Here is a 26,891-nt window from a genome sequence, read left to right as displayed (position 1 = left end):
ACTGTAATTCACGAAAAAATAAAAACAAAAACAAAGACAGGAAGACGATGATAATGACGTTGTATGGCAAGAGAGGAAATATCATCAAACCATGAAAGAGAATTCAGTAGTGATGCTAGCTTTCTAATAAAATTCAAATATGTGAAAGTGTAGGGAAATGCTATCTGTGTAGTTATAATTAAATAATCTCCATATTTCATTCTTTGTTTCTTGGAATCTGCTTTATCCCACATCTTTTTCTTTTCTTCTAAAACGTTAGTTGCAAGAGTGAATAAAGATAAAAGAATCACCTACTTGAGAAGCAAAGTGCATGCCTTGCTTGCTATATGGGGGGGCTAGCCTGCCTTGTGGTTATAACTCATTGCGAGCGAGAGAAAAAAGGCATTCAAGAAAACATCAGTGAAAGCGAGACGAGAGCAATGGATGACATCGTAGAGAGGTTCCTGGAGGAGAAACTAGAAAAAGAAATCAAGGATGCCCAAGCTGCTGTTGCTGTTGCGTTGGGTCCTGGCTTGAAAACCAAGTTGAACTCCATTCTCCGCGATTGTGAAGAGTTGTTGAATAAGGTAAAGGAGAAGAAGGGCACGGGAAGAGACAAGCTCTACAATCTCCTCAACGTTATCACAGAGTGGCACGACCTCTCCACCCAAACCAACTGCCCCACGGCAACCTGCTCCATTAATACGATTTCCAACTATCTGAAGCAGCTCAAGAAAGATCTCGAAGAGGAACCTGCAGCCAGCGAACAAGAACTAGGAGAACCGACGAAGCCACAGCTCTACCGCTGGAGCTGCCACGCAAAGAGCCTCGCCACCATTCATGGCTTCGACGACAGGCTCAAGATCATGGAGCGCCTCCTGCTGAAACCAACCCCAAAGCCTATTGGGATCGTCGGCATGGCCGGCGTTGGCAAAACAGCGCTTTGCCAGCTGGCCTACAACCACGCTCCAGTGAAGGACCACTTCCCCCTCAGACTCTGGCTCTGCTTGTCCAACAACCAGGAAGAGGCGTGCGATCGCAAGGACTACCTCAAGGTGATGATGAGCTGTCTCGGCTACGAGGATCAGGTCATCCAGAAGATTGGCGACGACCCGAAACGGCTCCAGGTGGCGCTGCAGCGCCACCTGAGCCGCGGGAGATACTTGGTCGTCCTGGACGATGTGTGGATAGAGAAGGAGAAGGACAAGTTTGTGATGGATGAAGAGATTCATAAGCTGTTCGATTTCTTGAATCAGCCGCTAGGGACGCTCGTTGTCACGAGCAGGTCGCCGGAGCTGGAGGAGATGCTTGGCGCGGACAATATCGATGTGCACAAGCTGTTGCCTCTGGCGGATCGCGACAGCTGCTTGAATATTTTCAATGATGCGTGGGAAGAGAGAACTGAACTAAGTAAAGATGAGAAGAATGGCATTGTCGAAAAGTGTGGTGGCCTGCCATTGATGGCCAAGATGCTGGGGGAAATTGGTCCACCGCCTATATTAAACGAAAAAAGTACTAATAATAGTAATCAATAATGTGCCTAGTACTGCTATTGCATTTTATATGTTGTTTTCTGGTTTTCTTCATCTTTTGTGTGTTCCTAATAAAGTGATTGTAGTGTGAGATCAGTGATGTATGTGTATCTCTTGTTTTCAACTATAGATTGTAATAATGTTATGTGGGTAATCTATCTATCTATACATACATATATAAAAGACGAAGACGAGTTTTGACCGTCTTTTGAAATATTTGTAAGTTTTGTCCTTATTTTGAAATATTTATAAATTATTGACCATTTTGAATATTTATGGAATAATTAATTATGATAAAACTGATTTCCTTTCTTTTCTACAAAATTTATTCTATAGCACAATCTGCGATTACCACATTAATCTTGAGTCTAACACAAACTAGACGCCCAATAATATATGATTCTATTCTTATCAATTAAATGCAAAGTTATGACCTTATAGTCATAGTTTGACTAACTTATATGGTTTTATTATAATTAAGTGAATTTATTATAATTATTGTACAAATTATAGAATGTATCAATGTATAAGCCGTTACACAATAATTCCATTCATGAAAATTTATTTAATTTTATTTAATTTAATTCCTATCAAGACTTTGTAACGTAAGTAATTATTAGTGAAATCCAAATAACTTCATTAGCCTAATTTGGTAGAGAGGTTGTAACGTAATATATACTCTAAGCCCTCTATAAATATGTCTAATTTTCTATCTTCTTTCTCACTTTTTCATTGGATTTTCCCTTTCCATTATTAGATTTTCTCCAACAAGATATTGTTTTCCATATGAATATCACATTCCTTAATGAATTATATAGCCTAGCAATACTCCATCGGTCATCAAAGTGAGATATGTACATATTTTTTGAGATGGCCAGGCCCGACGACAAATCAATTGTCATTGGTGTGTGTTCCATGACAAAATGGTAGGGTTATAAAGGGCGAGTTTTGTTATTTTTTGTTTGAAGTTCTTATATAGCTAGAGGCAATCCGACATGATGGAGAAGATGAACGATGAAAGTGCTGGAGATGATGAACGGAAAAGGAGGCTATTGAAGATAAAGACAAGCAAGTACAAAAGGTTGGGAAAGATTAGAAGTAAGATGAAGGCATATTGGAATAGAAGAGAAGATCGATGCAGATTAATTCTTAATTAATAGTAATAAACTTTTTTATTGATTCCAATCAGTTGGTCATTTTATTTTACTGAGAATTTTTTGCTTAATTTACTAAGCAATATATTTTTACAAATTTGTTGATTTCAAAATTTGATTTTATATATTTATATAGAATTTTTAGTATATATTTTATGATTTGTGGATGGGGTAGTGTTAATTTCTGTTTCATAATTTTATTTATAAGTTTGTAATATGGAGTAGTATATAATTAAGAAAAAAATAAAAAATAATATATGTAAAATAGTTTTTGCATGTATATATAAAGTTGTGCATAGTGCAGAAAGCATGTGTGAAGTGAAAGTGTTTTTTCACCCTTAGAAATGTCCGAATTTCATGCAAAAGCCCCAAGAAATTGTTGTTGCTAATAAAATAGGAATTAAAAAAAGAGTATATTGTAGGTATAAGATATATTTTGATATACTTGAAGTGGCTGCTCAATAACAAACATAATCTCATGTGCATATGTGGAACTGCATATACATACACATTAGTTTAATTTGTGGTATTCGTGGTTTAGAGTGAGAGATGCATATATATGTTGAAGTAGAAGTAGAAGTAGAACTAGTGTTTCCAGAGAGTGAAGTCGAAGTCGATATGAGGATTGTCATGAGTCCAATTAAAACCCTTCTTGAGAGCTGGGGGAGTGAGAAGCATCCCTTGTGCCATGCTATCCACCAGCAGCGGCATGTTATACATCGCCTCCTCATCCACAAACTCCACCACCTCCTCCTTTTTCAAACTACTAATGTTTTCTGTATCCAACGAAGGCGGCCTGGGGCTCGGGCTCGGGCTTTGCCGCCTCCTTTTCTTCGTCTTACAAGGCTCGGTTGACGAATTTGGAGCTTCCGAATCCATAGATAACTGTACGTAAAGATTAGATGTGCGTATGTTGAATGTTGTTGGAGCTTATGAATTGTTTTGTATTTATAGTAACAAAGCCTAGGATCGAATGAAGTCTCTAATTTGTTGTGATACGGCGTTGACTTTAGAGAGTCACGTGTTTTTCTATTTTCATTTCGACGTCTACGGCTTTCAAATTTTGGGCTGCACGTGACGTTGACGATGTCAATTCTCAAACATTTGGCTACACGTGTGCTTGCTTCTCTTGCAAAATTTGGACTGCACGTGTGTTCCATTTTAAATTTGGGATGCAATAAAAATTGCCTGTTAACAATTAACATCCTTAACATATGGACATAGTATATCCTAAAATGATAATAATTCCTAATTACAAATCATACACATATTTACTCTTTCCTTTCTGTTTCATTAAATATGAAGTATTTATAGTTGTAAGTTAATAAAGAGAGTAATAATGTAATATGGAGAAAAAATAAGGATAGTGTTATTTTCATTTTAGGAAATATTTTATTTTTAATTGGACAATATAAAGAATGGAAAACGTTTCATTCGTAATGGAATAAAAGAGAGTATAATTCAATTGAGAATAAATTTGTGACTGTGGATTCAATTTCCATTCTATTATCCTACACCAGTTAGGCAATTACCAACCACCGTTAAGGATTTATTTTCCCTTAGAGCATCCACAATGGCGCCTAGCGCACCGCCTAGCCGAGCGCAGCGCTAGGCGGTCGCTAGGCGAACCATAGGAGGAGCCGAAAACCGCCGAGCGGTTTTCCGGAAATCAATTTCGCCTAGCGCTAGGCGGTCAAAATCCGCTGGGCGATCCACTCGGCTCCATTGCAGCGCCCGGATCGCCCAGCGCATAGCCCAGCGGATTTTTTATTTTTTATTTTTAATTTTCGAAACACTATATATACGCGATTTGCACTTCATTTTCATTCGCACCACTTGCCGGCGATTGATTTTTTTTAAGTAATGTACTTTTTGTGATTTTGAATGTCATTTTTTTATTAATGTACTTTTTAAAATTTTTTGTACTTTTTTTAATTTATTGTACTTTTTTTTAAAATTAAAATAGTATTATTAATGTTTCCCGTATATGTCTCGTAAATTAAATTCTGTATATTGTGTTATTAGTGATGTGGCTATTGATGTGGCTGGGCTATTTATGATATGGCTAGGCTATGGCTGGGCTATTTCTGATGTGGCAGGAGGATTTTTAGTATTGATGATGTGGCAGGAGGAGTTTGTGGCTAGGCTATGACTGGGCTATTACTGGGCTATAACCACTGTGGATGCTCTTAGTGAGATTATATATTGATATGACAAAGAAGGTGGCACTTCTCTTGTTACATTGCGATTAATCAAGTATTCAAACAAATAATTTGGGATGGGGAAGACAGGTATAAACGGTTATGCAGTGCAAACGTCCTGGTTGATTTCAAAATTTTACTGCAAAATTTTAGGTGATTTAGAATATTATTAATAAGGTTTAAAATTTGAATAATTTTATATCACTATAAAAGAAAAAGAATTAATTTATAAAAATAGTAGGGGAATAAGCGCGTATACACCATTGCCTTAATTAATTGTGTCCACCACCACGGGCAATCACATTATAATTTACAACTGTATCAAATTAAACCCGTAACGTCATAAACTCATTTAACGGCCCATAACAATAGATAATTGATAACTCGATCATTTTAAATACCTGGTCATGAGGGAGTATATCTTATTATTATTTTATTTAAAAAAATCGAACGTCACCTACTAGTACTATTATAGTGAGTAAGGGTTTGCAATATTATATCCCATAATTAAATTATTTATGTTTGGTTCATGAGATTGAATCTCATAATTTAATCTTAAATGGATAGTCAATCCTATTAAACTAAACAATCTCATAACTTAATCCTAATAATTACTCTCTCCGTCCCCAAAGAGTATGAACTTTGGGTTTGACACGAGTTTTACTGCATTATTAGTAAAGTAAGAGAAAGATAGATAGAGAAAAGTTTTTTAAGTATTGTTAGTGGAGAATGAGTCTCACCTTATTAGAGAGAAGATACTTTCTAAAATCGGAATGTTAATACTTTTTGGGGACAGATAAAAAAGGAAATAGTGCATACTCTTCAAGGACGGAGGGAGTATATCTTATTATTATTTTATTTAAAAAATCGAACGTCACCTACTAGTACTATTAAAAGAGTGAATATTAACCTCTAATTAATTAGTCGAGCACTTAATAATTTTATGGTACTGTTATGTGTGGCCAGTGTAACTTTATAGCTTTGACGAGTCAATATAAGTAGGGACGCCGATGTCTTACCATACACGTGTATATATCCTACTAGGTTATATTCTCAATATATAAGAATATATTTGTGTATATACGAAAATTAGTAGTGCTGTGTAATCATTTCTCAATTCTGTGTAGAACCTAATTAAATTTTATATATAGATTGAAATTCTACTTATTGTAAAATATAATCTTAAAGTTCACTCAATATTTTAATTCGGTACAATATAATACTTGAAATTAAATTCTTAAATTTGCAAATTCTTATTAAAATGTTCAATGTAGCTATATTTCAGAGTGAATCTTTTAATTAGGGGCGAGATATACTAATCTTAAGTTGGAAAAAATAAAACCTTTTTTTCAAAAATTCCACAGTTCATAAATTATATAATTTCCTATGAATATTTTCGGATAAAACAAAATGGTGTGGGCCGGCCGTGACATCAAATATTGATAACATTCCAAATTTCCAATCAAACATTCCTGTTAAAGGACGGTTGTTATGTATAGTTTTGCTATTGACCAGAATACTGTGGTTTTTAAAACGAAAAGGACAATTATATATGATCATTATTTTACGATAAATTAAGAATAATGGTTTTGACTCTCAACGCCGCAAGTTAAAATCAATCACCAATATAAAAAAAAACCTTAATGAAATGACAAAGCTTTGACTCGCGGCAACAAAATGTCTGTGTTGGACTTGGTGCTTACTTTGAAAATAAATTTGTCTTTATTTAATATGGGCGGTAACGATTTATTGGCCCAATAGACTTTTACCGGCCCAATCTGTTAAAGAAAATTAATGGTCTTGTGGTTTGAAAATGATAATTCTATTCATAGTCCTTATATTATTTACTATAGCCGTTGGAATAGAATTAATTATTTTATAATAGTAGTATAACTTATAGTCATAAATTAAAAGTGATTGTTTCATAATCATACTCCCTCCGGTCCACATTAAATTTCCCATATTTCCTTATTTGGACGGTCCCCTATAAATATCTCATATCAACTTTCCTACTTTTAATAAATGGACTCCACATTCCACTAACTCATTCTATTCACAATTATTATAAAAACTATTTATATAAAAGCGAGGTCCACATTTCACTAACTTTTTCCATCCATTTTCTTTCACAAAGTCAAACAATTTCTTAAAACTCGCACCGGTCAAATATAAGACATTTAATGGGGACCGGAGGGAGTATTAAACTTAAAAGTTATACAACTAACAATACTGAGGAGCTCACTTTCTTTCAAGCTTCGATGACCTATAATTGACGGTTAGGATGATTATCAATTGCTAACTAATTAGTGATCTAAAATTAAGACCAATTCCTAACCGTTAGATAAAGAGATCTAATAGTTGAAATAATGTCAAGTGGATTATAATATAAATTGAAATAATAATTAAATAAAGTTAAAGGTTATTAATGTCAATTCATAAATATAGTAGTTAAAACTAACTTCTTTCTCTCTTTTCAAAATCATCTCAAAATTTTAAATTTACGTAACTCTCTCGATTTAAATTATTTTTTCACAAAAAGTATATCAAATTAAAGAGAATTTTTTAAGGATTCTAACGAGATCTCAATTGCATAAGTTCCGACGACGTTCGAATGATGAAATTTGATAAAAAAAATTTCAGTTTTCGTATATTTTGATAAACAGATTTTTATCAATAAATGCATCAAACAATCTCAATATAATGCATGTACAATATCAATAAAACTGTTTTGATATTTTATGGTACTTGTGTTGAGATTTTCATGTAACTGTGTTGATATTTGTAATACACTATATTAATATAAAAAACCACGAAAATTATAATATGTTAACTAAATGATGATCTTACTCCTTTGTTGATATTTTATCTACTATTTATTAAAATTCGTGAGGTTTATTCTCATCCATTCATTTTAGAATCTAAGGGTATAAATTTGGTCTTAATTTTGGATTATGATGCTATAAGTAATATAAGAGAAGCCTTGAAGGTTAAATGCCAACGGTGAAGAGGGGTTCGCGGAGTAGCTCTATGTCTGACGTATTTAAGATTTTTGGTGCAATAAATTTGATAAATTGTTAGCCATTTGGAGTTTCAAAGGGCGATTGATCATTTTTCTTTTGCCTGTTACCTAAGAATTGAACTAATGTCATTGAGAAAAAAGTAGAGGTAAGTATATACCACTGAATTACCCCGATATAGATAAGATTAGTTAATAAATCGATAAAGATTATTAAACTCTATTTTTGGGTATAGATGTACCCCTTTTTCCCATGTCCCTGCTTGCAAATTGCAATACATCTTCTAACAAGATAAGTCATACTACTATATTGCATTTAACTCCAAAAAATTCATGCGTATAATATTTAAACTGTGCCGAACGAACTACTTATATCCTCATAATTAGGAATTATCCAACTCTACATTCCAAGTCGTTGTTTATTTAGGTTGAGATTGAAATTCAAAAGATCATACTTCCTTTATCCCCTAAAAATAAAACTCTTTTATTTTTGATTCGTCCCATAAAAATAGAAATTTTCTATTTTAGAGAGTTTCTTTCTCTTTAATGAGATGAGACCTATTTTTCCATTAACCCACTTTTCTTTCGATCTCTCTATTACTTAACAATTTTATATTAAACACCGTGTCATTTTAAAAGTTTCTATTTTTAGGAGACCGATGGAGTAATTATTTTGATCCCTATTAAAAGAATATGAATTAAAAGAAATTACAATGAGAATCAGAATTAAAACATCCATACATACTTTTCAATGAGATAGACGTAAAGTAATGTGCCCATCCATAATTGAAAGAAGGAAAAGGGAAAAGGGAAAAGGGAAAAGGGAAAAGGGAAAAGAAAAAGTGAATAAAATCAATAGCAGCAGCCAACGGAATCATACTATATTCATTTATTTTCTTTTTTGCAATAAAAACGACGTTGATATGTTCTTACAAACAAAACGGAATTGTATAAACCAATAAAAGTTACTAACACATCCAAGAAGTCTTATAGTTTAGCTACTCATGGACAAATAGCAAAAACTACAAATTATAATACAAAACATAAAGAAAAAACAAACAAAACCCAAAGATGAATTATTGTGCAATCTTTAGTCTTCTCTTGCCTTGCTCCAATCTCCAAGAATGGTGATGGAATGATGGATGGAGGAATTAGGGTTGGAGAATGGAGGGGGAGCCATGAAGGCTCCCCTTTTGGGGGCTATGAATCGGTAAATATTATGAATTAGGTTATGGGGTATATGTAGGCTTGAAAAGGATTTAAACTTGGTAAAAAGTTTCCTCCAAACAATAGCAAATATGGAATTTTCGTGCCCCATAGGTTAAGAAAAAGATTTGTCTTCACAAGGTAATGTCTTCTTTCCTTCTTTGAATTTCAGCATAAAATTCTGCACTTGACAGCTTTGAGCGACTTTGGTAGAACGGCCATAACTTGCTCTACAAAACTCCGATTGAGATGATAAAGGTACCAACACGAAGCTCTTTCAAAGACGAAGAGAATAGTATGTCGCACGCCCTGATCAGACTTAAAAACACCGGCAAATAGAGTTTGAACAGAGGATGTCGTGCGCGAACATGCCCAGCGGGCGCTGGAGAGAGTCAGAACGTTCTAGAGTGATTTTCAGCGATCGCTGGCGTGTGCCAGCGGTCCGCTGGGTTGCCTTATGCTCCAGATTCCGAACTTTGACTTTTTTATGCCTATTTTTGTTCTATTTTGCACATTTCTCACAAAACACGTCAAAATACCTAAATGGATAAAATATACAAATAATGGACATGTAATGCAACTTTGACATTCAAAACGGACCAAAAAATAACCTTAAAATAGTGCAAAATCCGAGCGTATCATTCCAAACACATCCGGAGTGACAAAACGAATAAATAAAACTACTACAAGTTAATTTACCATTTATTCTAATGAATTAATTTTAAACGGGTAAGTAACTTAATTAGTTCATACTCCATATAATATTTAATGAATTATTACACTAAAGATTGGTTGGGTATATGAAGAATTAACAATGTCTCTATAGTTGTACGTGCAATATATTCCATACATCATTTTGCGTTTGTCTGTGAACTGACTATAGTCTTTATAGAGATGGTATGAGTATGATTATAGTCTTCAACTTTATGGAAATCTTGCATTATTATTCCTCTTTTGCAGAGTACTTTTGGACACACACTGATTTTATTAGGAATTCCACGTTCTTGTGCACGAGCCATCTCCCTTTCTTGTCGGCTATTTCTTCCTGCCACACTTTCATCTCTTTAATTTCTACTTATTTCATCATAAAATTTTGGGAGATTACTGATAGGGGTTAAGTTCCTATAGAGAGGTTTGTAGAGCACGCGAAGATTGAACGGAGCGAAAGAGATAATTCCCTAGTTGAAATTGTAGGGTTTTTGGAACAAGAATGAGAATAGAAGTTTATTTCATATTTCTCAATGCCCAAAATACTAAACATAGTTCTCCCTATACAAGAATTCTACCGAGATGAAAATAGCTAATAAATCAAAGACTAGATATTAAAAGATATGACTAACTAATCAAAGATATGTTTCCATCTAAAATAATATTTATTTGGAGACATAATCTTGATATCTAATTAGCTTGGATTCCATGCGTTTGATGTGGGCTTGATCGGTTGAAGAGCATTGGGAGGGCCAAGCCCCTATCAATTACACTTGCCATCCTAGAGATCGTATAAAGATGTACATATACTTACTTTATTGCCTGAACCGGGAGATATCCATGATTTCGACTCTCGAGTATAAGAGTTAAGAACTCGGGTGCACATCGGGTTCGAATTAAAGGACGATGGTCCAATCCTGCACATGGTCGGATCGTCAAAAGCATCTCACGACATTTGCCTACAGAGGAAGACCTCGATCGAATTATAATTTATAAGCATGAACCTATAATTCGTGAGATCTAATTGAGCTCGATATGATAGCTACATGGTTGTATTCCCCCACTCAACTAAATCAACATCTTGGCAAGCAATCGAAGAAACAAGAAGAAATAACTAACATCTCCCTTAAGATCGATCATATGCTTATCGCTAGGATATATATAACCTTCATATATTAAATTGACAATAAGCATGAATACTTTACTACAAATAAAAAAATGATGTCATTGTAGAATTTATTAATTGTGTCGAAAACAAGAATTAGGTCAAAGTTCCTAAATTGTTTAGGAATTAGCCGTTGTGTGTTACTGTCTCATGCGCTCTCCATCTCCAAATGTGTGTTTATTTACATATAATACGTGTCACCTAAGTAGCGTCATATTTTATATATACAAAATAGCTGCATTCATATATGTAAATTCTTCAGTCATCTGTTTTTTTTCATGTAATCAATTAATGATTGAATAATTAAAATCCTAATATTTATGACTCGACATTATGTTTTCACGACATCGCTTTTGTAATAACAACAGGCACTGAGCAGACAAGTGATGTTGTATCATCGATTTCGTTCACGTATACAATTAATCACATCACATTGGCTGGAAATGGGACATATACGTGATATGACTTGCAAATTGCAAGAGTCTTTCTATCCATTATTATAATGATTTTTTTTCAAATTATGCTCCACATTTATAGCTAGTAAAATTATGCGCCACGCATAAAAATTATGAATATGATGGTAGAAAGTGCATTATTAGAGTGTAACAAGTATATCATTAAATAAATAAACAATCACTAGATTCACTAGTAAAATTGGGAAGAAATATTCCGAGAAAAGTTTTCATAATCAATGTTTTAGAAGAAAAAAAATGATAAAAATTACTCCCTCCGTCCCACATAATTTGACCCAGTTTTCCATTTCGGGACGTCCCACATAATTTGACCCATTTCACTTTTACCATTTTTGATAGTGGACCCCACATTCCACTAACCCATTCCTAATCACATTTAATTATAAAACTAATATATAAAAATAGGACTCACATTCTACTAACTTTTTCAACTCACTTTTCATTACATTTCTTAAAACTCGTGCCCGGTCAAAGTGTCCCAAATTATGTGGGACGGAGGGAGTATATATTCTCAGAGGACTCTCAGTAGTCAGTAAGCATGCCAAGAAATTTGGTCCGCACCAAAGACTAGAGGTCAGGCCATGTGTTATGGGTTGGTGGCGTGTGTGACATGAAGGTCTGGGCGGTAGTTGAATAGTTAAAGCTCAACCCAATATTTGAGGTTTGAATAATATTAGTATAAAATAATACTGGATTATAGTTATTGTAAATCAATACAGATTTATACATACACATTGTTTTATACTACTAGTATTTACTAAACTATTCTTTAAAAATATTTAAAATACTATCAAAATCTATATTGCATCCGTATAAACTTTTCCGATAATAAATAGATATAGGATTTTCTTGTATGATAAAATGATATAGGAGTATTATAAACTATTGAGATATGGAACACAATGCTGTTCTAATAACTAGAATCCAATTTGCACAATTCAGAGTTATATGTCTGTTTTTTTTTACAAGGAATTAGAATTCCATTGATGACAGCTAAGGCACTACCACTACCACAACCACAATAGCCATTCAGTAAACAACTTGTTACATAAACAGTGATGAGGAGACCACTTTTATTTTTATTTATTTGGATTCTTGCTCCTCCCACACTAATTTTTTCATATGATATGATATGATATTTCACACATGTGACATGCATTAGTAGTAGTAAATAAAAAATATATGATTCAAAAAATATAGCATAAGATCTTATTTCCAATTATAAATGTTCTTGCACAACCATTTTTGGAGGTGTGACCTTATATACTCAAAATTTGGTTTTTTACAAACAAAAAAACATACATGTAGATGAACATATGTAATGAAGATCTAGCTGGAATAACCCAGAGGACCCAATTGAATTGAAAATCCAAAGTTGAAAAATTGGGTGAGAAAATGTGAAAACACAGAGAGGCTAGTGGGAATTGGCCCCACTAGAACAGACTACCCTTTAAAAATCCTACATTGTCCAAGTGTTATAGTGTGACACTCTTGACTGTCCAATTCACACTCAAATTGTGTGCATATATAGTAAGGGTGTGGTGATATCATTTTGGGTCAGCAATGGCTGAATTCAATCATCTGGTGCTGGTGAAGTTCAAAGACGACGTCGTTGTGGACGACGTCTTGCAAGGATTGGAGAAGCTCGTCTCCGAAATGGATACTGTCAAGTCCTTTGTCTGGTTAGTACTAGTTAGTTAGTTAGTTAACCATTTCCATATGATCATTGTAATAAAATTGTTTATGATATTGATTTGGGCAGGGGGCAAGATAAGGAGAGCCCTGATGTTCTGAGGCAAGGGTTTACGCACTCGTTCTTGATGACATTTGGAAGCAAGGAGGATTTCGCTGCGTTTGCTGCTCATCCGAATCACCTCCAGTTTTCGACCACATTCTCTGCTGTGATTGACAAGGCTATTCTCCTTGACTTCCCAGCTAAAACTGTCAAACCTGCTGCTTGATATTCTCTTAATTACTACATGTTTAGTGTGTTTGTGTTTGAGGTTTACTTGCATGGATTCTGTTCTGTAGCCTAATAATGGAGTTGCTTTTGTTTAACTTCTACTACTACTGCTCTTGATGTATCAGAATATATATGTTCTGTAGTTTAATGAATGAGTTATGGGTTCTTTTTTTTTTACCTTTGTTGCCTCAACATATATACTTTTTGATTATTTGAGCACTGCCAAATCTAGACTGCATTCTTCTTTCATATTGAAAAACTGCTTAGGCATTGAGGAATTCTTTTAGTTCAACTTTTCTGATTACAAAAAAGAGGAAATCCTTTTTCTTGATGTCAAAGAAGCAAGAATATCATAGAAGAAAGTGTTAATAGGTTCTCTGTGAAGCTCTGATATATTCAACTTTTCATTGTTCAAGAAAGTGAGCATCAAAATCCAACAACCTTTCATTCATCAAAATTCGTAAGCCAAAATCATCCTCTGCAAATCCGAGAAGCTCTATCGATGGGCTTATTCCAAATCAACCACACAAACAAACCCATCATCGTGTCTCATAATTCATCTTCTCCCTCTTCGTCTCGCCTCTAATCGCCACATTAGCTATGTATGTATCAGAAATGCAGTCTGTTTATCTATGTGTTCTTGCACTACTTGAAGCTCATATGGTGTTTATCTGGTTTTCTTATATGGAATTTAAGCTTGTGGGAGTTTTGGATTCCCTTTTTATTAAATGTAATTGAAGAGTGCAGAGTTAGTTCATCTGAAATTCCTACTTGCTCAGTTTTGTTTCTGCTTGCATGATTTCATTCCTGTTTTTTGTTATATTTTAACTAGTTTAGATCCTTAATCTTGCAACCAAGTTTGTTTGTTGGGTTAGGAAGCTACTTCGTTTAATTACCAACATGATAATATTTTGCATATGTAGTATAGAGTATATACTCTGTAAACTAGTGTACTAGTATTAGTAGTAGTATTTTGCAAGGCTCAAGTGGGCAAAGTGCAATACATGTGCAGTATATTTTTCGCATTATGTTGATGTACCTGTCATGTTAAATATATTTTCAACATTTTGGTACTATAGTTGTCACGTGAAATATAATTATGAGATGATGGTGATTCCACGAGTGGTGTGATATATATGCAATGGGCTCTAATGGATTCGAATTTTCTGGTTCAGTGGATAAGTGGTTTTGGACTCATATCGCTCTCATCTAGAGATGCCCACCGGTTCCGGTTCCGGCGGTTAACCGCCGAACCGGAACCGTGTCAATTTTTTCAAACCGGAACCGTCGCATTTGGAACCGCGGTCCGGTTCCGGTTCAAGATTTTTCGAACCGGAACCGTCACCGAACCGCCAGTTCCGGACGGTTCGGTATCGCCGGTTAACCGGCGGTTAACCGTGAAAACCAGCGGTTTTCGGTTCCGGTGCGGAACACAAGGCAGACAGTTTGTTGACCGAACCGGCGGTTTTGGCGGTGAAACCGGCGGTTCCGACGGTTTTCCGAAATTCAATTTTTTTTTAATTTTGATTTTGAATTCAAATTCATCCATTATCCCCCCATTTCATTTTTTTTATTTACGTTCCGACGACACTTGTAAATTATATTACATTGTTGTATGTTGTATACTTGTATATGTATTGTAAATTGTAATGTATAGTTGTCTGTTACAACTCAAATTCAATAAAATTGATATCATTTTCACCTTATTCGTCTTATTTCAATTTAAATTATCCGTTGTCTTGTTCCAATTTATTGTATAAGTCAAAATTTCAAATTACATAGAAAATAAAACCGAACCGTGAAACCGCCGGTTTTCGAACCGGAACCGTGTAAATCGTCCGAAAACCGGCGGTTCCGAACCGGAACCGTGAAATAGCCTCACGGTCCGGTTCCGGTTCCGAATTCCTATAAACCGGAACCGGCGGTTCCGAACCGAAACCGCCGGTTTTGGAACCGTGGGCAACACTAGTCTCATCAGTGCTGAGTGCTCCTTCCATTAAATGGAAGGGGAAAATCACGTTCCACATCGGAAACAAGTAAAGTTGTATAAAATAATATGGGGCATTTTAGAAAATGGCAATATCATACTAATGTGAGTTCAGACGTTTATTTACGAACTCTCACAAATAAAGCTATCTGAATGTAGGTAAAATGCTAAAAAAATGAGCAAAAGGGGAATAGATGGACCAAATATTCTTTAATCCACATATTCAACTACTGTTTCCTTGGCATGGCAACATCATGTGTTGACGATATTACATTATGTTGCACAATCATGTGAAGAAAGGTTTTCAGTTTTGTGGGATTTGGACATAGCAATCGCAAAATCCAGTTTCTACATGTAAACTACATCGATCATCATCATGTGAAGAATCAAAAAATTTACCACAAAATAAGCCATTCGTCCACCCTTTCTTCTCCAAACTAAACTCTTTTTGCACCGGTTGCTTCTGCAACGCCTCTACCTCTTCTCCTGATTCGACGTCGTTTTCCACCAATTTATTTTCATAATTTTGCTTTAAAACAAGATGAAGAAATAAGACAAATTTTGTGAGTATTGTGCCATAAAGGAAGTAGTAACACATGGACAACAAAACCATGGCTGGGTTAGTTTATTTCTTTTTCTTCTTTCAGTAATGCTCATTCTCATTTTAAAGAGTCTATTAATATATTTGAGACGATTCAAGATATTACCAACATAAAAATTCATTGAATCCACTTTCCTACTTAATTTTGTCAACAATGAAAATCTCATTTAAGTTAAGTTGGAAAATCTCATTCAAGTTGATCGGGACGATGGATTAACAAACATGGAAAAAGAATACTATGATAAGTTTTGCAATCCACCACTATTTATGAATGAAATATGACTGCATTAATTATATGCAAAGGTACAGTATTACACGAAAAAGTAACAATTAGATTAGATAAATTATGTGTTAATTTCATACTATATATTTGGGTAAATATAATTAGGTTAGATAAATTACGTGTTTCATTCATATTTGGGGAGAAAATCAAAAATACCCAAAAATTTTTATTTCCAATAAAGTTGTTGTGTAGAAAATTCATCCGAAAATATAATTTCTGATAGTCAAAGGACTGATTTGCAATTTTCAAAACTCCTAAAAAACTGTTAAATTCAGTTAAGAAATGGAAGAGACGCAATGCTTCGTGAAGAGATGCGATGTTTCGTTTCAGGCCGTATTTATAGAATTTTAAAAAAAATCAAATAATCGGGACGTCCGCACGGAGGTCCGTGGGGGTCAACGCAATGACGGACGTCCCGGGAACGCCACGGAACTCCGGTGTCCGCAGTGGACGTCCGTATCCGCGTCACCCTTGCACGATGGCAGAAGTCCGGCACGCCGGTAGGACGTCCGCCGGGACTGTCACGCCCGCCCACCCCAGAGGTGTTACAAACGAGGCAATCGTGACCAAGGGACAAACATTAAGAATAACATTTAAGGATAACAGTTCATAAGAAAGACTCAATTAGCTTAAAGGAATAATATATATCAGAGTGTATGATACACAGAGTGCAAACTCGACTTTAGCTCCAAACAAATGGGAAAAGCTCGAATAAAATCAGAGTGTCTTTTCAACAATCAGCAACTCGAGATAAAATTTATCTCAACAATACTTGGCGGAAGCATTCGAGAGTAGAATACTATTATGTATGAAGACATAATATATTCAGAAAGTTTTATTTACAATCTTCTTCACTTTCATGCTCAACACCCATCGGGCTCGTCACCGCTCAACCTGCACATAGAGAAAACATATGCAGGGCTGAGTACTTAGTGTACTCAGTGGACACGTGCCAAAATATATTTTATAAAAACAGATTTTGCCAAGCCACTCTTTGAGTGAACTCGGGATTTTAGGAAAAGTCCGAGAACACTAAACATTTTTCTTTTCCTTTTTCAAAAGCGATCTTTCGATCTATTTTCCTGGAACATATGCCGTATCTGACAAACCCGATTTCACTATCTCTTGTTCATTCTTCAGTCCATTCATCATTCATCGTTCCTGTCATCATTCATCATATCTTAACATTCAAGTGTCGGGGAAGTGGTTACCTCCCACGGTCTCCTATCAATCCATTCCATTCATCGTTGCAGTCAGATAGGCATAGTTCCAAAACAAAATGGGGCTTGACATAATCTTTTCAACTTTATTTTCCTCCAAACGTTTTTGAAACATAAATCTTTTTTCTTTCAAGATCGAGCATCATCTCATATCACATCAACAAGTCGAGCAAATCACAAATCACTCGATATATCAACACATATATCACATAACATCACTTTCACCTTAATTATTTCACTTTAAGCACATAATCACATCAACATCGAATAAAAATTAATAATGCTCGCAATCTCTGTTAAAAGGAATTTCGTCACATAAAATGATGCTCGAATCAAAATATTAAAACTAAAGCTCTTGAAAACACTTTAGTTCGAAAGCCCATGTAAAATACTTTTCGTAAAAACTGTAACTTTAACAGAAAGCCCATGAAAAACTTAGTTAGAAAGCCCTACCTCGTTCGTTTAAAGCCTTCACGCCATGCTCCTCTCTTTCTCCTCTCGGTCGAAGGTAAGGCTGCACTTCCCTCGATCAAAACGCAGCGCCGCCACCGCTGCGGGTCCGCCGTCGTCGCGGATCCGCCTCAGCCACCGTCGCCGAGGATCTCCCCCAGCCGCCGACGCCGTTCCCGACAGGTAGGTGGTCGGAAATTCGTTCCTCCATCCCCTCTCTCTTCTCTCTCTCGAATTTTCTCAATTCTTTGGTAGTGAAGTAAAGGATTTGAAGTGGAGGGAGGTTGTATTTATAGAAAAAAAAAAATCATAAAAGACAAAAATTCACGTCTTTTCGTTTTGATGCGACGAGTAATTAATGCGGCCGTCGTTGGTAAACGTGCCTGATGCGACGTGGTTCTTATCCAACTTTTCGTCTTGATGTGACGCGGTTCTTATCCAACTTTTCGTCTTGATTTGTTGTCGAAAGTGTATTTGATACGTGGTCTATTATTTCGTGTAGGTATAATTTTGGGCTCGTAACAATTGAGTTTCAAATTGGGCTAGGAAAGAATAATTGTTTAGCCCCAAAAGTGAAATACTTCTCTCGATAAAAGAAACAATGTAGAAAAATTTTCAAGTGCACAAACGACGGTCCTTTCAAGAACACAAAAAAAGGTAGAAAAAGTCGGGGTGTTACAGGGACGGACGCCATTGCAGATGCTCTTAATGATGCAAACTGTCATGAATTTGAAAATTTATAAAAAGTTGATTGTAAAACAACGAAAGCCACTATTTGTCACATTATTTGGAATCAAAACTCAAAAGGAATAAAATTGAATTACGGAAATTATAAAATACCCAAAAATATAAAATGACGATTTTGCCCTTAAACGATGTCAACTGACCAAAATCCATCGTACGCCATAAAAAAATTTGAGTCATTCCGATAAAGTTGACCTTTTTTACGTTTTCGGTGTCACCAGCGTTGACTGATGGAACTGCGTCACTTAACTCATTTCGAAACTGTTTGCTCAGCCCTTGTTAGATTTGCAGTTTTTGTTTATGGAAAAATAATGCTCCAATTAATAGATAGCCATTTATAAATGGGTAAGTCTAGTGGCCACATTATGGCTGGCCATATTAGGATATTTTGGTCAATACACATAAAAAACAAATAATAAATTAAATAGCTCTCTTTAATGTTTATGTGTGTTTACAAAATAACCATTTACAAAATAACCCTTTACAATAAACAAATAATATTGCTTCAACTAGAGTGATGCTAAATGGCCATAATGTGGCTAGCCATCAAACCTGAAATATTAATAAAAAATTCTACACTGAATACTAATTTACTTGAAATTAGTTCATCTCAACAGGATCAATTTTGTGAGACAATTCTACCCTTACGGATAAATGTAGTACAATGAAGAGACTAAGTCATTTTGTAAACACACATAAACATTTGTTATTAGAAATGAGTCACTCACCCCTTAAAAGGCTCATTAGGGGGAGGGTTATCCACACTTATATAGATTAGATAGGATCTTCACCAAGCCGACGTGGGAAAGAATTTAGAGAATTTAACACACCCCCTCACGTGTGGGCAGGAAAGGACATCGGTCTTCCATCACGTGGGTAAGCAATGCAAGAGAAACCATCATCGATGTGGGCGGAAAGGACATCGGTCTTCCACTCGTGAGGTAGATAAGAGATAAAGATAAAACCATCATCGACTTGAACCCGCTCTGATACCATATTAGAAATGGGCCACTCACCCCTTAAAAGGCCTCATAAGGGGGAGGGTTATCCACACTTATATAGATTAGATGAGATCTTCACTAAGTCGATGTGGGACAGAATTTAGAGAATTTAAGGCCACCCACAACGCGTCACGCGGGTGGCCAGTAATCCGTCACACAGGGACGAGACGGTGGCGTGACGCATTGCAACGCCCCGTCTCGTCCCCAGCCCGCCGAGCATTCCATCCCGCCGAGACGAATGGCGAGACGTCTCGCCACGCGCCAGCGCGACGTGGCGCGCTCCAGCCCCATGCATGACGCCCACTCGTCGGCCCGCGAGTGGGCATCGTCACGCAGACGCAGTAAATCATTTTTTAAAAAAAAATTGAATTACAAAAAATTAAAAAAATGAAAAATGGTAATATTATCGTTAATATTACTGTTTTTTTACTCTATAAATACTCCTAATTCATCTTCATTTCACACACAAATACACATCTATTCTTTCCAAATCATCTCCATTTCCTCTCCAATTTTCATCTAACCTCTCATCACAAAATGTCCGGCGACGGAAACTCTGGCGGTGGCGGCTCCGGCGGGTTCGACATCAACGCGTTCGGCGACTGGGGGGCATGTACAATATCCTGGGTGGTGGTTCCGGTTCGTCGACGCCGGGGGGTACCAACCACCCCATTTTGATGTGGATGCATACGCCCGTCCCTCCGCCCCGAGGTATTCGCAGGGATTATCCCAGATTCGGGAGGATTATTCCGTTGAACCCACTCCGGAAGAAGGCCGAGGCAGTGGAAGCTCTAGGGCGGAGGCGGAGGCCGACGAGGAGGAGGATCTAGGCCGGCATCCGTACAGCCCCAAAGAAACGCTGACGGTGTACAACCTCTGGATCAGCGTCTCGTACGATCCCATCATCGGGAATCAACAATCCCGGAAGTGCTTCTGGGAAAAGGTCACCTAGGCCTACCATGAGATTAAGCCGAAGGGGTCCCGCCGCCGCACATATAAGATGCTCCGCGCTCACTTTGACTGAGTCGACAGAGTGGTCAAAAAATACTGCGCCATCTACAAGAGTAAAGCGGCTCATTACCAAAACGGAGCCACGGGAGCCGACATTGTGAGGTCGGCTTTGCGAGTCTACTTCGACGACACCGCCAAACAATTCAAACACGTCGATATTTGGGAGGTCGTCAAAGACGATGAAAGGTGGGTCGGCGGTGTTCGGTCCAGCTCGGGCTCGACCTCGAAGCGCACGAAGCACACGATGGGTGGCCAATACTAGTCTAGTGAGGGCGGTTCAGGCAGCGCCGCACAAGAGTTTGCCTCGCAGGAGGTTGAGGGCACGGCAGACGATGCCGGGGGTCCTCCCGTGGGCGCCGTCGGCCGCAAGGGAGAAATGCGGCGAAGGCGGCTAGAGGGAAGAGGGGCCGAGCCGAATCAAGCAAGGCGGGCTCGGGCTCGGGGGCACCCTCGAACTCCCTAATGTCCATGTACATGACCGCCACAATGGCGAACACTTCCCGCATGACGCCTCCCCAATACCAAGCTTATCTTGCCGGAATTGAGTTTATGGACAACTTGGTATTCCGCCTCCAGGTGGCTTCAGTGCACCTCCACCGCCTTCGGGTTATGATTCGCCGGCGGAGTAGTTTTTTTTATTTTTTATAAAATTATATTTTAAATTATGTAATTTTTATTTTTTAGGATTTTAATTATGTGTTTTTTTAATTTTTTTGATCTTTAAGTTGTATTTTTATTTTATGTTGTAATTTTATTTTATATAATGGAGTGTGTTTTTATTAATTGGATTTGGTTGGAAATACAAATAAAAAATGAAATTGAATGAATAGTAATTTAAGAGACGGTTAAGGGACAGATAAGAGATTGAGGGTTGCAGGTTCCGTCCCTTAGTTAAGAGATGGAGTAAAAAAGTACAGTGTGACCCATGAATAATAATTTTAAAGACGGATAAGAGAAAGCGTTGCAGATGACCTAACATTTGTTATTTTACCTTTATATGTAATAACACTCAATGGCCATAAAGTTAAGTGGAATCAATAAAGAGCTAGGAACAAAGTGCAGCTCAGAAGATAGACAAATTTGTGGGTTTACATCTGTTGAAGCAAACTGAGAACCACCAGTTGCATAGCCCAATATAAGGGGCTTTTCTGTTCGAATTCTGATAACGTGGTCCAAAAATTGAGGCACAAACAGCCATTTTAATGGGGTCTCTTTCTCATCTAATCAAATTTAATTCTCACTTTCCCCACCATATATATCTGCTGCTTTCCTCAATGTAATTCTTGTGACACCTTTTCTGCTGTCTTCCTTAATTGGATGTTGATTTCTTGTTGGTTTCTCAACTTTCAAATGAGTAGGTAAGTGTTTCTTTGTTGTTAGTTGTTACATATAAAGGTGAAATTTTGCAGGCTAATCAAGTACTGCTACTAACATTGATATGTCTATTGCTACAAAAAAGATTACTACTACTACTACTACTATATACACTTCTTTTACTCATTTGCTAGTTTAAGTTCAATTTTAAACCGAGGATAATATCACCTTTCTAATTTGCGATTTTTATAATATCGGTTTATTTTCTGTCAAAAATGGAGCGAATGTAGTTGCTTAGTATGATTATGTGGAATATTCTTACACACAGGCGGCGTTACAAAAATTAAAACGATAACGTTTAAGATGGTCGACCGCGCGACTAGTTTTTACAAGTACTTTTTCAGTAGCCACGCCAACTTTGATTTCATCAAATTTCAGCCGTCGATGCAAATCACTGTGTTTTATGTGAAATTTTAAAAGTCATGCTGTAAACAAGAAATTAGTAAAAGTTGTATTATTACGTGCAATTAATTAACCTGTAATTAAACGTCTCCTGAAAAAGAAATAAATACACTTAATAAAATGGTTAAAAGTATACCCCCATTCTTACTATATTTTGCTCCTAAAACAATTCAAGAAATTGAAAATTAATTGAAAACGAAGTTTTCTGATATTGAACAGATCACTATATCACTCCATTGCCCTTCTCGATCTAAATCAAGTCATTTTCTGAATATTCTCTAATTTTTGAACAGATCACTATATCTTTATTGAGATACATAGAAAAGCAGAAAATATGTTCATAACAATCCTTCAAACACCAAATGAGTGTTTTTGGTGCCTTTTGTGTTCTTTTGATCTTTTTGCTACTATAAGGATTCTTGTAAGTCATGCACATGGGTGCCAAATTGTGACCAATTTCAACAATCAATTATGAGTCAGTTTATCTTATCGTATTGGACAACCAATAGCATTAAAGATATATTGAAATTTGAATTCCAAACTTTTGACCAAATTACAAGTTAGGTATAATGTTTAAATGTTTTAATAATGTCCTTAATCTTTCGATTTGTTGCGAATTGGATTATTCTATTTTTTTTGCACGAGTTTGAAGTTCAGACCTAACCTTAACGACAAAATTTCTAATTGATTGAGAACTTTTGAAGCCTTTGGATTATTGTTTTTACTGTCAATTTCGATGTCAAAACGTCTGGCGGCCGTGTAGTTTTGCCGCTTGTGTAGTCGAGACTTGGGAATTAGCGCGGTAATTTTTTAGCTTTTCAAGTTGGACTACATCCCAATTCCAAAATATTAGTACTATAAAATAATAAAAAGATCAAATTTGTAATAAATTGAATGATTGAAACATTATCAAAACACTCTAAAAGATGAAGTATATATACCGTGTAAAAAGATCAATTAATTTGAGAACTTAATTGCAATAATCTGATCCTTACCTGAAACCCCAACTAATAATTTTATAATAAACAAAATGCTGGTGAACTATAGGTTCAAATAAAATAAGAAAGCAAACCTAAACAAACCATAAATTCAAATTATAGTTAGGCTAACCAAACACATAAAGGTTAAAAGTAAAATGAACACACGAACAAACACATTGAATACTCTAATACCAGACAATCAACCTTTATGCAAATAGAAAAAAGTGAATGAATGACTGAATACGTCATAATAAAAATTTTAAAGTACCCAAAGATGTAAAATTCAAATTCGTGAATCAAATGAATTAATTATAAACTCGTTCCAATTGGGGCAAAAAATGAAGAAGAAAGAAATGAAGCAAAATGAGACATGATCATTAATTCTTACAAGCACAAATCATGAAAGAGAAATCAAGGTGGTGACGATGATGAGAGTTGTTGTGGTGGTGCATCCAGAATGTGGTGCTATCCAATCCGGTGGACCTCGCCTTGAACATGAAGACCGCGCATCCCGAATCCGGATTGTTATTGTAGAACCAGTCATGAACATCCCACAGCAAATCCACCAGCATTCCGTCCACAAATATCGTCTGATTCCCCCTGAAATTCCACTGCACCTTCCTCACCTTCATCACCGTCTTCTTATCCACGCACACCCACAAAATCGGATTCTGCTCCATCTCCCCTCCGCCGCACCGGATCCACACATCGTGCGCGCCGCCGCCCTCGCTGAATCTCGCCTTTGTCGAGTACACCGCGCTCCCGGACAAATGCTCCTGCCGCGACACCAGCGCCAATTTATTATTCGCGCTGGTGCCGAATTGGTGAGGCGCCGCCTTGTCCCCGAGGAGTAGGCCGAGGGCGGAGTCGACGACGACGGCGAGGTAGAAGCCGTCGTGGGGCTCCGGGCCGGGGTGGTAGCGGGCGGTGGAGAGGTCCCAGAAGAGGTCGATTTTGGAGGAGGAACGGAGATGCAGAGACTTGGAGCCTTTGGATTTGCGGAATAGGCGGGAATTGGAGGTGATTTTGAAAGTGGCGGAGGGATCGTCGTCGAAGGAGATGGTGAGGGCGTGGGAGGAGGCGGTGCGGCTCCACGTCAGCGTCATCGTCATCTGCTTGAGGATGCTTCTGTAGAGACATGTGACGCTGTTTTGGATGGAAGGGGCAGAAATGATGCAGGGGTTTATGTTTTTGTAGCTTGAGCACGATGTGTCCGAGACCTGCACTGCGTGATCGCTCAGACATGATGCTAAGTCTCTCATTTTGTTGTCTATAGAGAGAGAGAGAGGGAAGGAGGAGAAGGAGAAGGGGAAAGAAAGCTTAAAATTCAGTTCCTAAGATTGTGTAGTGTCTTAAATGTGTTTGTTCTCTTGATAATTTCTCTCTAAATTAAATTAGTGTGTGTGTCTTGACAGTTCATTTGAGATCTGTCGTTTTTATAAATATAAAAATATGTTTAAAACTAATATACTTGTAATGACTATAGTATTTTATACACGGTGATGTTGTATATTTTAATGTATGGTCAATGGTCGACAAGAATGTCCTTATTAATTGACGAATTTTAAGAATTAGAAAGTGAATGAAATAAAAATAGTCAAATGTAATTAATATTTTTATATAAATATAATTCGTTCATAGAATGTGATCTCGTTTACTAAAAATAATAAAAATAAAATAAAATATTTAATAGAACCGAATAAAAATAGTAAAATGAGATAATTAAGGGTGTCTTCAGTCAAAAGTTGTGGTAACAAAAATATTACTAGTAACTTAGAAAATCATTAGATATTAGTGTAAGAATTGGTCATTAGTCAATAGTGGGGAAGAATAGTGAAAGCGTCAAGAATGGTGGTAATACAGAAATAATAGAATAGACGCATATGGATATGTATACAGGTGAGTGCCCAGAAAATTAAAGATAGAAACTGATGTTTATTCGAAGTGGGAATATTTACTATGAATGACTGACATTTTATGTGTACCAAGATGAAGAATGATGGACCCACTGTTTATTTGCTGCCTATTGAATACTAGTACTATAGTATTTATTAATTGAAAATAAAAAATTTTTAAAAATTATAGTAGCATTTTACATAGTGGGGGACTTGATTGTCAGAGTTTTGAGTCGTGCCAGCACTTCTATACCGTGTTATATAGGTTATGAAATTGGCATCTAGAATCCATGATTACATATGCTTAATAGTACTATTTTATTTTTTTCTTTTTAATTGTCCACAATTGACAATCCAACAAAGAAGTATTTAATCTACTTATAACTTAGGCCCAAGAAGTATTTAAAAAAGGCCTAACTGAACCAATATTTGGTAGTATAGTTCAATTAATCTTGCAAATATCTTAATGGGTTATCGTTACACATCAATTCATGGGAAAGCATTATTAATGTGGAATCTGAAATTGTAATTTTTTCAATTTATATGGTTTATATTTATAAACACGCAATGACTTGCAATCTCAATGTGTTAATTCGAGAGGAAGCATCTTGTCAATTGAACTGAACGATAAATTGTTGTGACGATGAAATGTTGGTAGGGGCGATAAAACAAGAGGTGTGTGATAGGGAGTGATTTTGGCACCCCACATATTAATGCCGGAGCCACCAACTTCTAATGAATATAGCCTCTATGATTGAAATCATACGAATAATGTGAAATCAGCAATTGCTCCTTTATTGGATGGATCTGTACCATTATAAAATCAATTCAATTGCATATATATACTTCAATTTTGTTCTTTTTAATTTAATCATAAAAAACCTCATAATAAGAGTTGGATCTGTTGCACACTTCTTCTATATATCATTACAGAGTTCATTAATTGCCAGCTTTTTGCATTTTATAGGTAGAACTAACATCAATAATCCATGGTATTATACTTGGAGAAAAGAAAGAAAGACTAAAGAAAAACAAGGAGATGATGATATTGTTGGCTCAGGTTGCACAGCAACTGCACCGGGCTAAGGACGTTTGCGTGGAGTACACACGTGGCGGCAATCATGTATGCCCAGATAAATGAATGGTAAGCTGGTCTCACAGTCTATTACTCACAAACAAATTCAGCCCAAATAATGAAGGTCCATAATATTCAACAATGTTCTCTGTGTTTTTTTATGACCTCGAAAAAAGCCTCTAATTTAGCTTCGAGAGCTGCAATTTTAGCCATTTAGAATCTATGTAATTAACATACTAATTTACATTAGTTGTTCCGCAAACAAAACAACGAGACTAACTAACTAAGTAACTAACCACTAATGACTCGAAGCGTGAGGATTCTGTACAATGTATCGTTGCATAGAATATTCAGTGTTGTGATTATTGAATTATATTGTGATTATGAATTATAGAGACACATAGTCTCGACCAAATAGATTTTTTTTCTCTTATTAGACAGCCAGACGACAACTTTAATATTATAATATTA

The 26,891-nt window shown here is 36.3% G+C and overlaps 4 protein-coding genes across 4 annotated transcripts; 2 read left to right on the top strand and 2 right to left on the bottom strand.

The window, feature by feature from the left end:
* Positions 1-326: 326 nt before the first annotated feature.
* On the top strand, positions 327-1,514 carry LOC121741753 (probable disease resistance protein At5g45490). The gene has a single exon (XM_042134636.1). The coding sequence runs from the start codon at positions 327-329 to the stop codon at positions 1,512-1,514; it is 1,188 nt and encodes a 395-aa protein (XP_041990570.1).
* Positions 1,515-3,250: 1,736 nt separating this feature from the next.
* Positions 3,251-3,544, bottom strand: LOC121741752 (dehydration-responsive element-binding protein 1F-like). The gene has a single exon (XM_042134634.1). It carries the CDS (start codon positions 3,542-3,544, stop codon positions 3,251-3,253), a length of 294 nt encoding a protein of 97 aa, XP_041990568.1.
* Positions 3,545-12,909: 9,365 nt separating this feature from the next.
* LOC121811591 (stress-response A/B barrel domain-containing protein At5g22580-like) lies at positions 12,910-13,574 on the top strand. The gene is made up of 2 exons (XM_042212455.1): positions 12,910-13,116; positions 13,197-13,574. The coding sequence occupies exons 1-2, from the start codon at positions 12,998-13,000 to the stop codon at positions 13,393-13,395; spliced, it is 318 nt and encodes a 105-aa protein (XP_042068389.1). The 5' UTR covers positions 12,910-12,997; the 3' UTR covers positions 13,396-13,574.
* A 10,253-nt stretch (positions 13,575-23,827) lies between these two features.
* LOC121741751 lies at positions 23,828-24,556 on the bottom strand. The gene has a single exon (XM_042134633.1). It carries the CDS (start codon positions 24,554-24,556, stop codon positions 23,828-23,830), a length of 729 nt encoding a protein of 242 aa, XP_041990567.1.
* Between the last annotated feature and the right edge of the window lie 2,335 nt (positions 24,557-26,891).

Source organism: Salvia splendens, chromosome 7 (genome assembly GCF_004379255.2).
Source record: "Salvia splendens isolate huo1 chromosome 7, SspV2, whole genome shotgun sequence".
Lineage (NCBI taxonomy): Eukaryota > Viridiplantae > Streptophyta > Magnoliopsida > Lamiales > Lamiaceae > Salvia > Salvia splendens.
The sequence above is the reverse complement of the archived record's forward strand: the minus strand, read 5'-3'. Positions and strand labels throughout refer to the sequence as shown.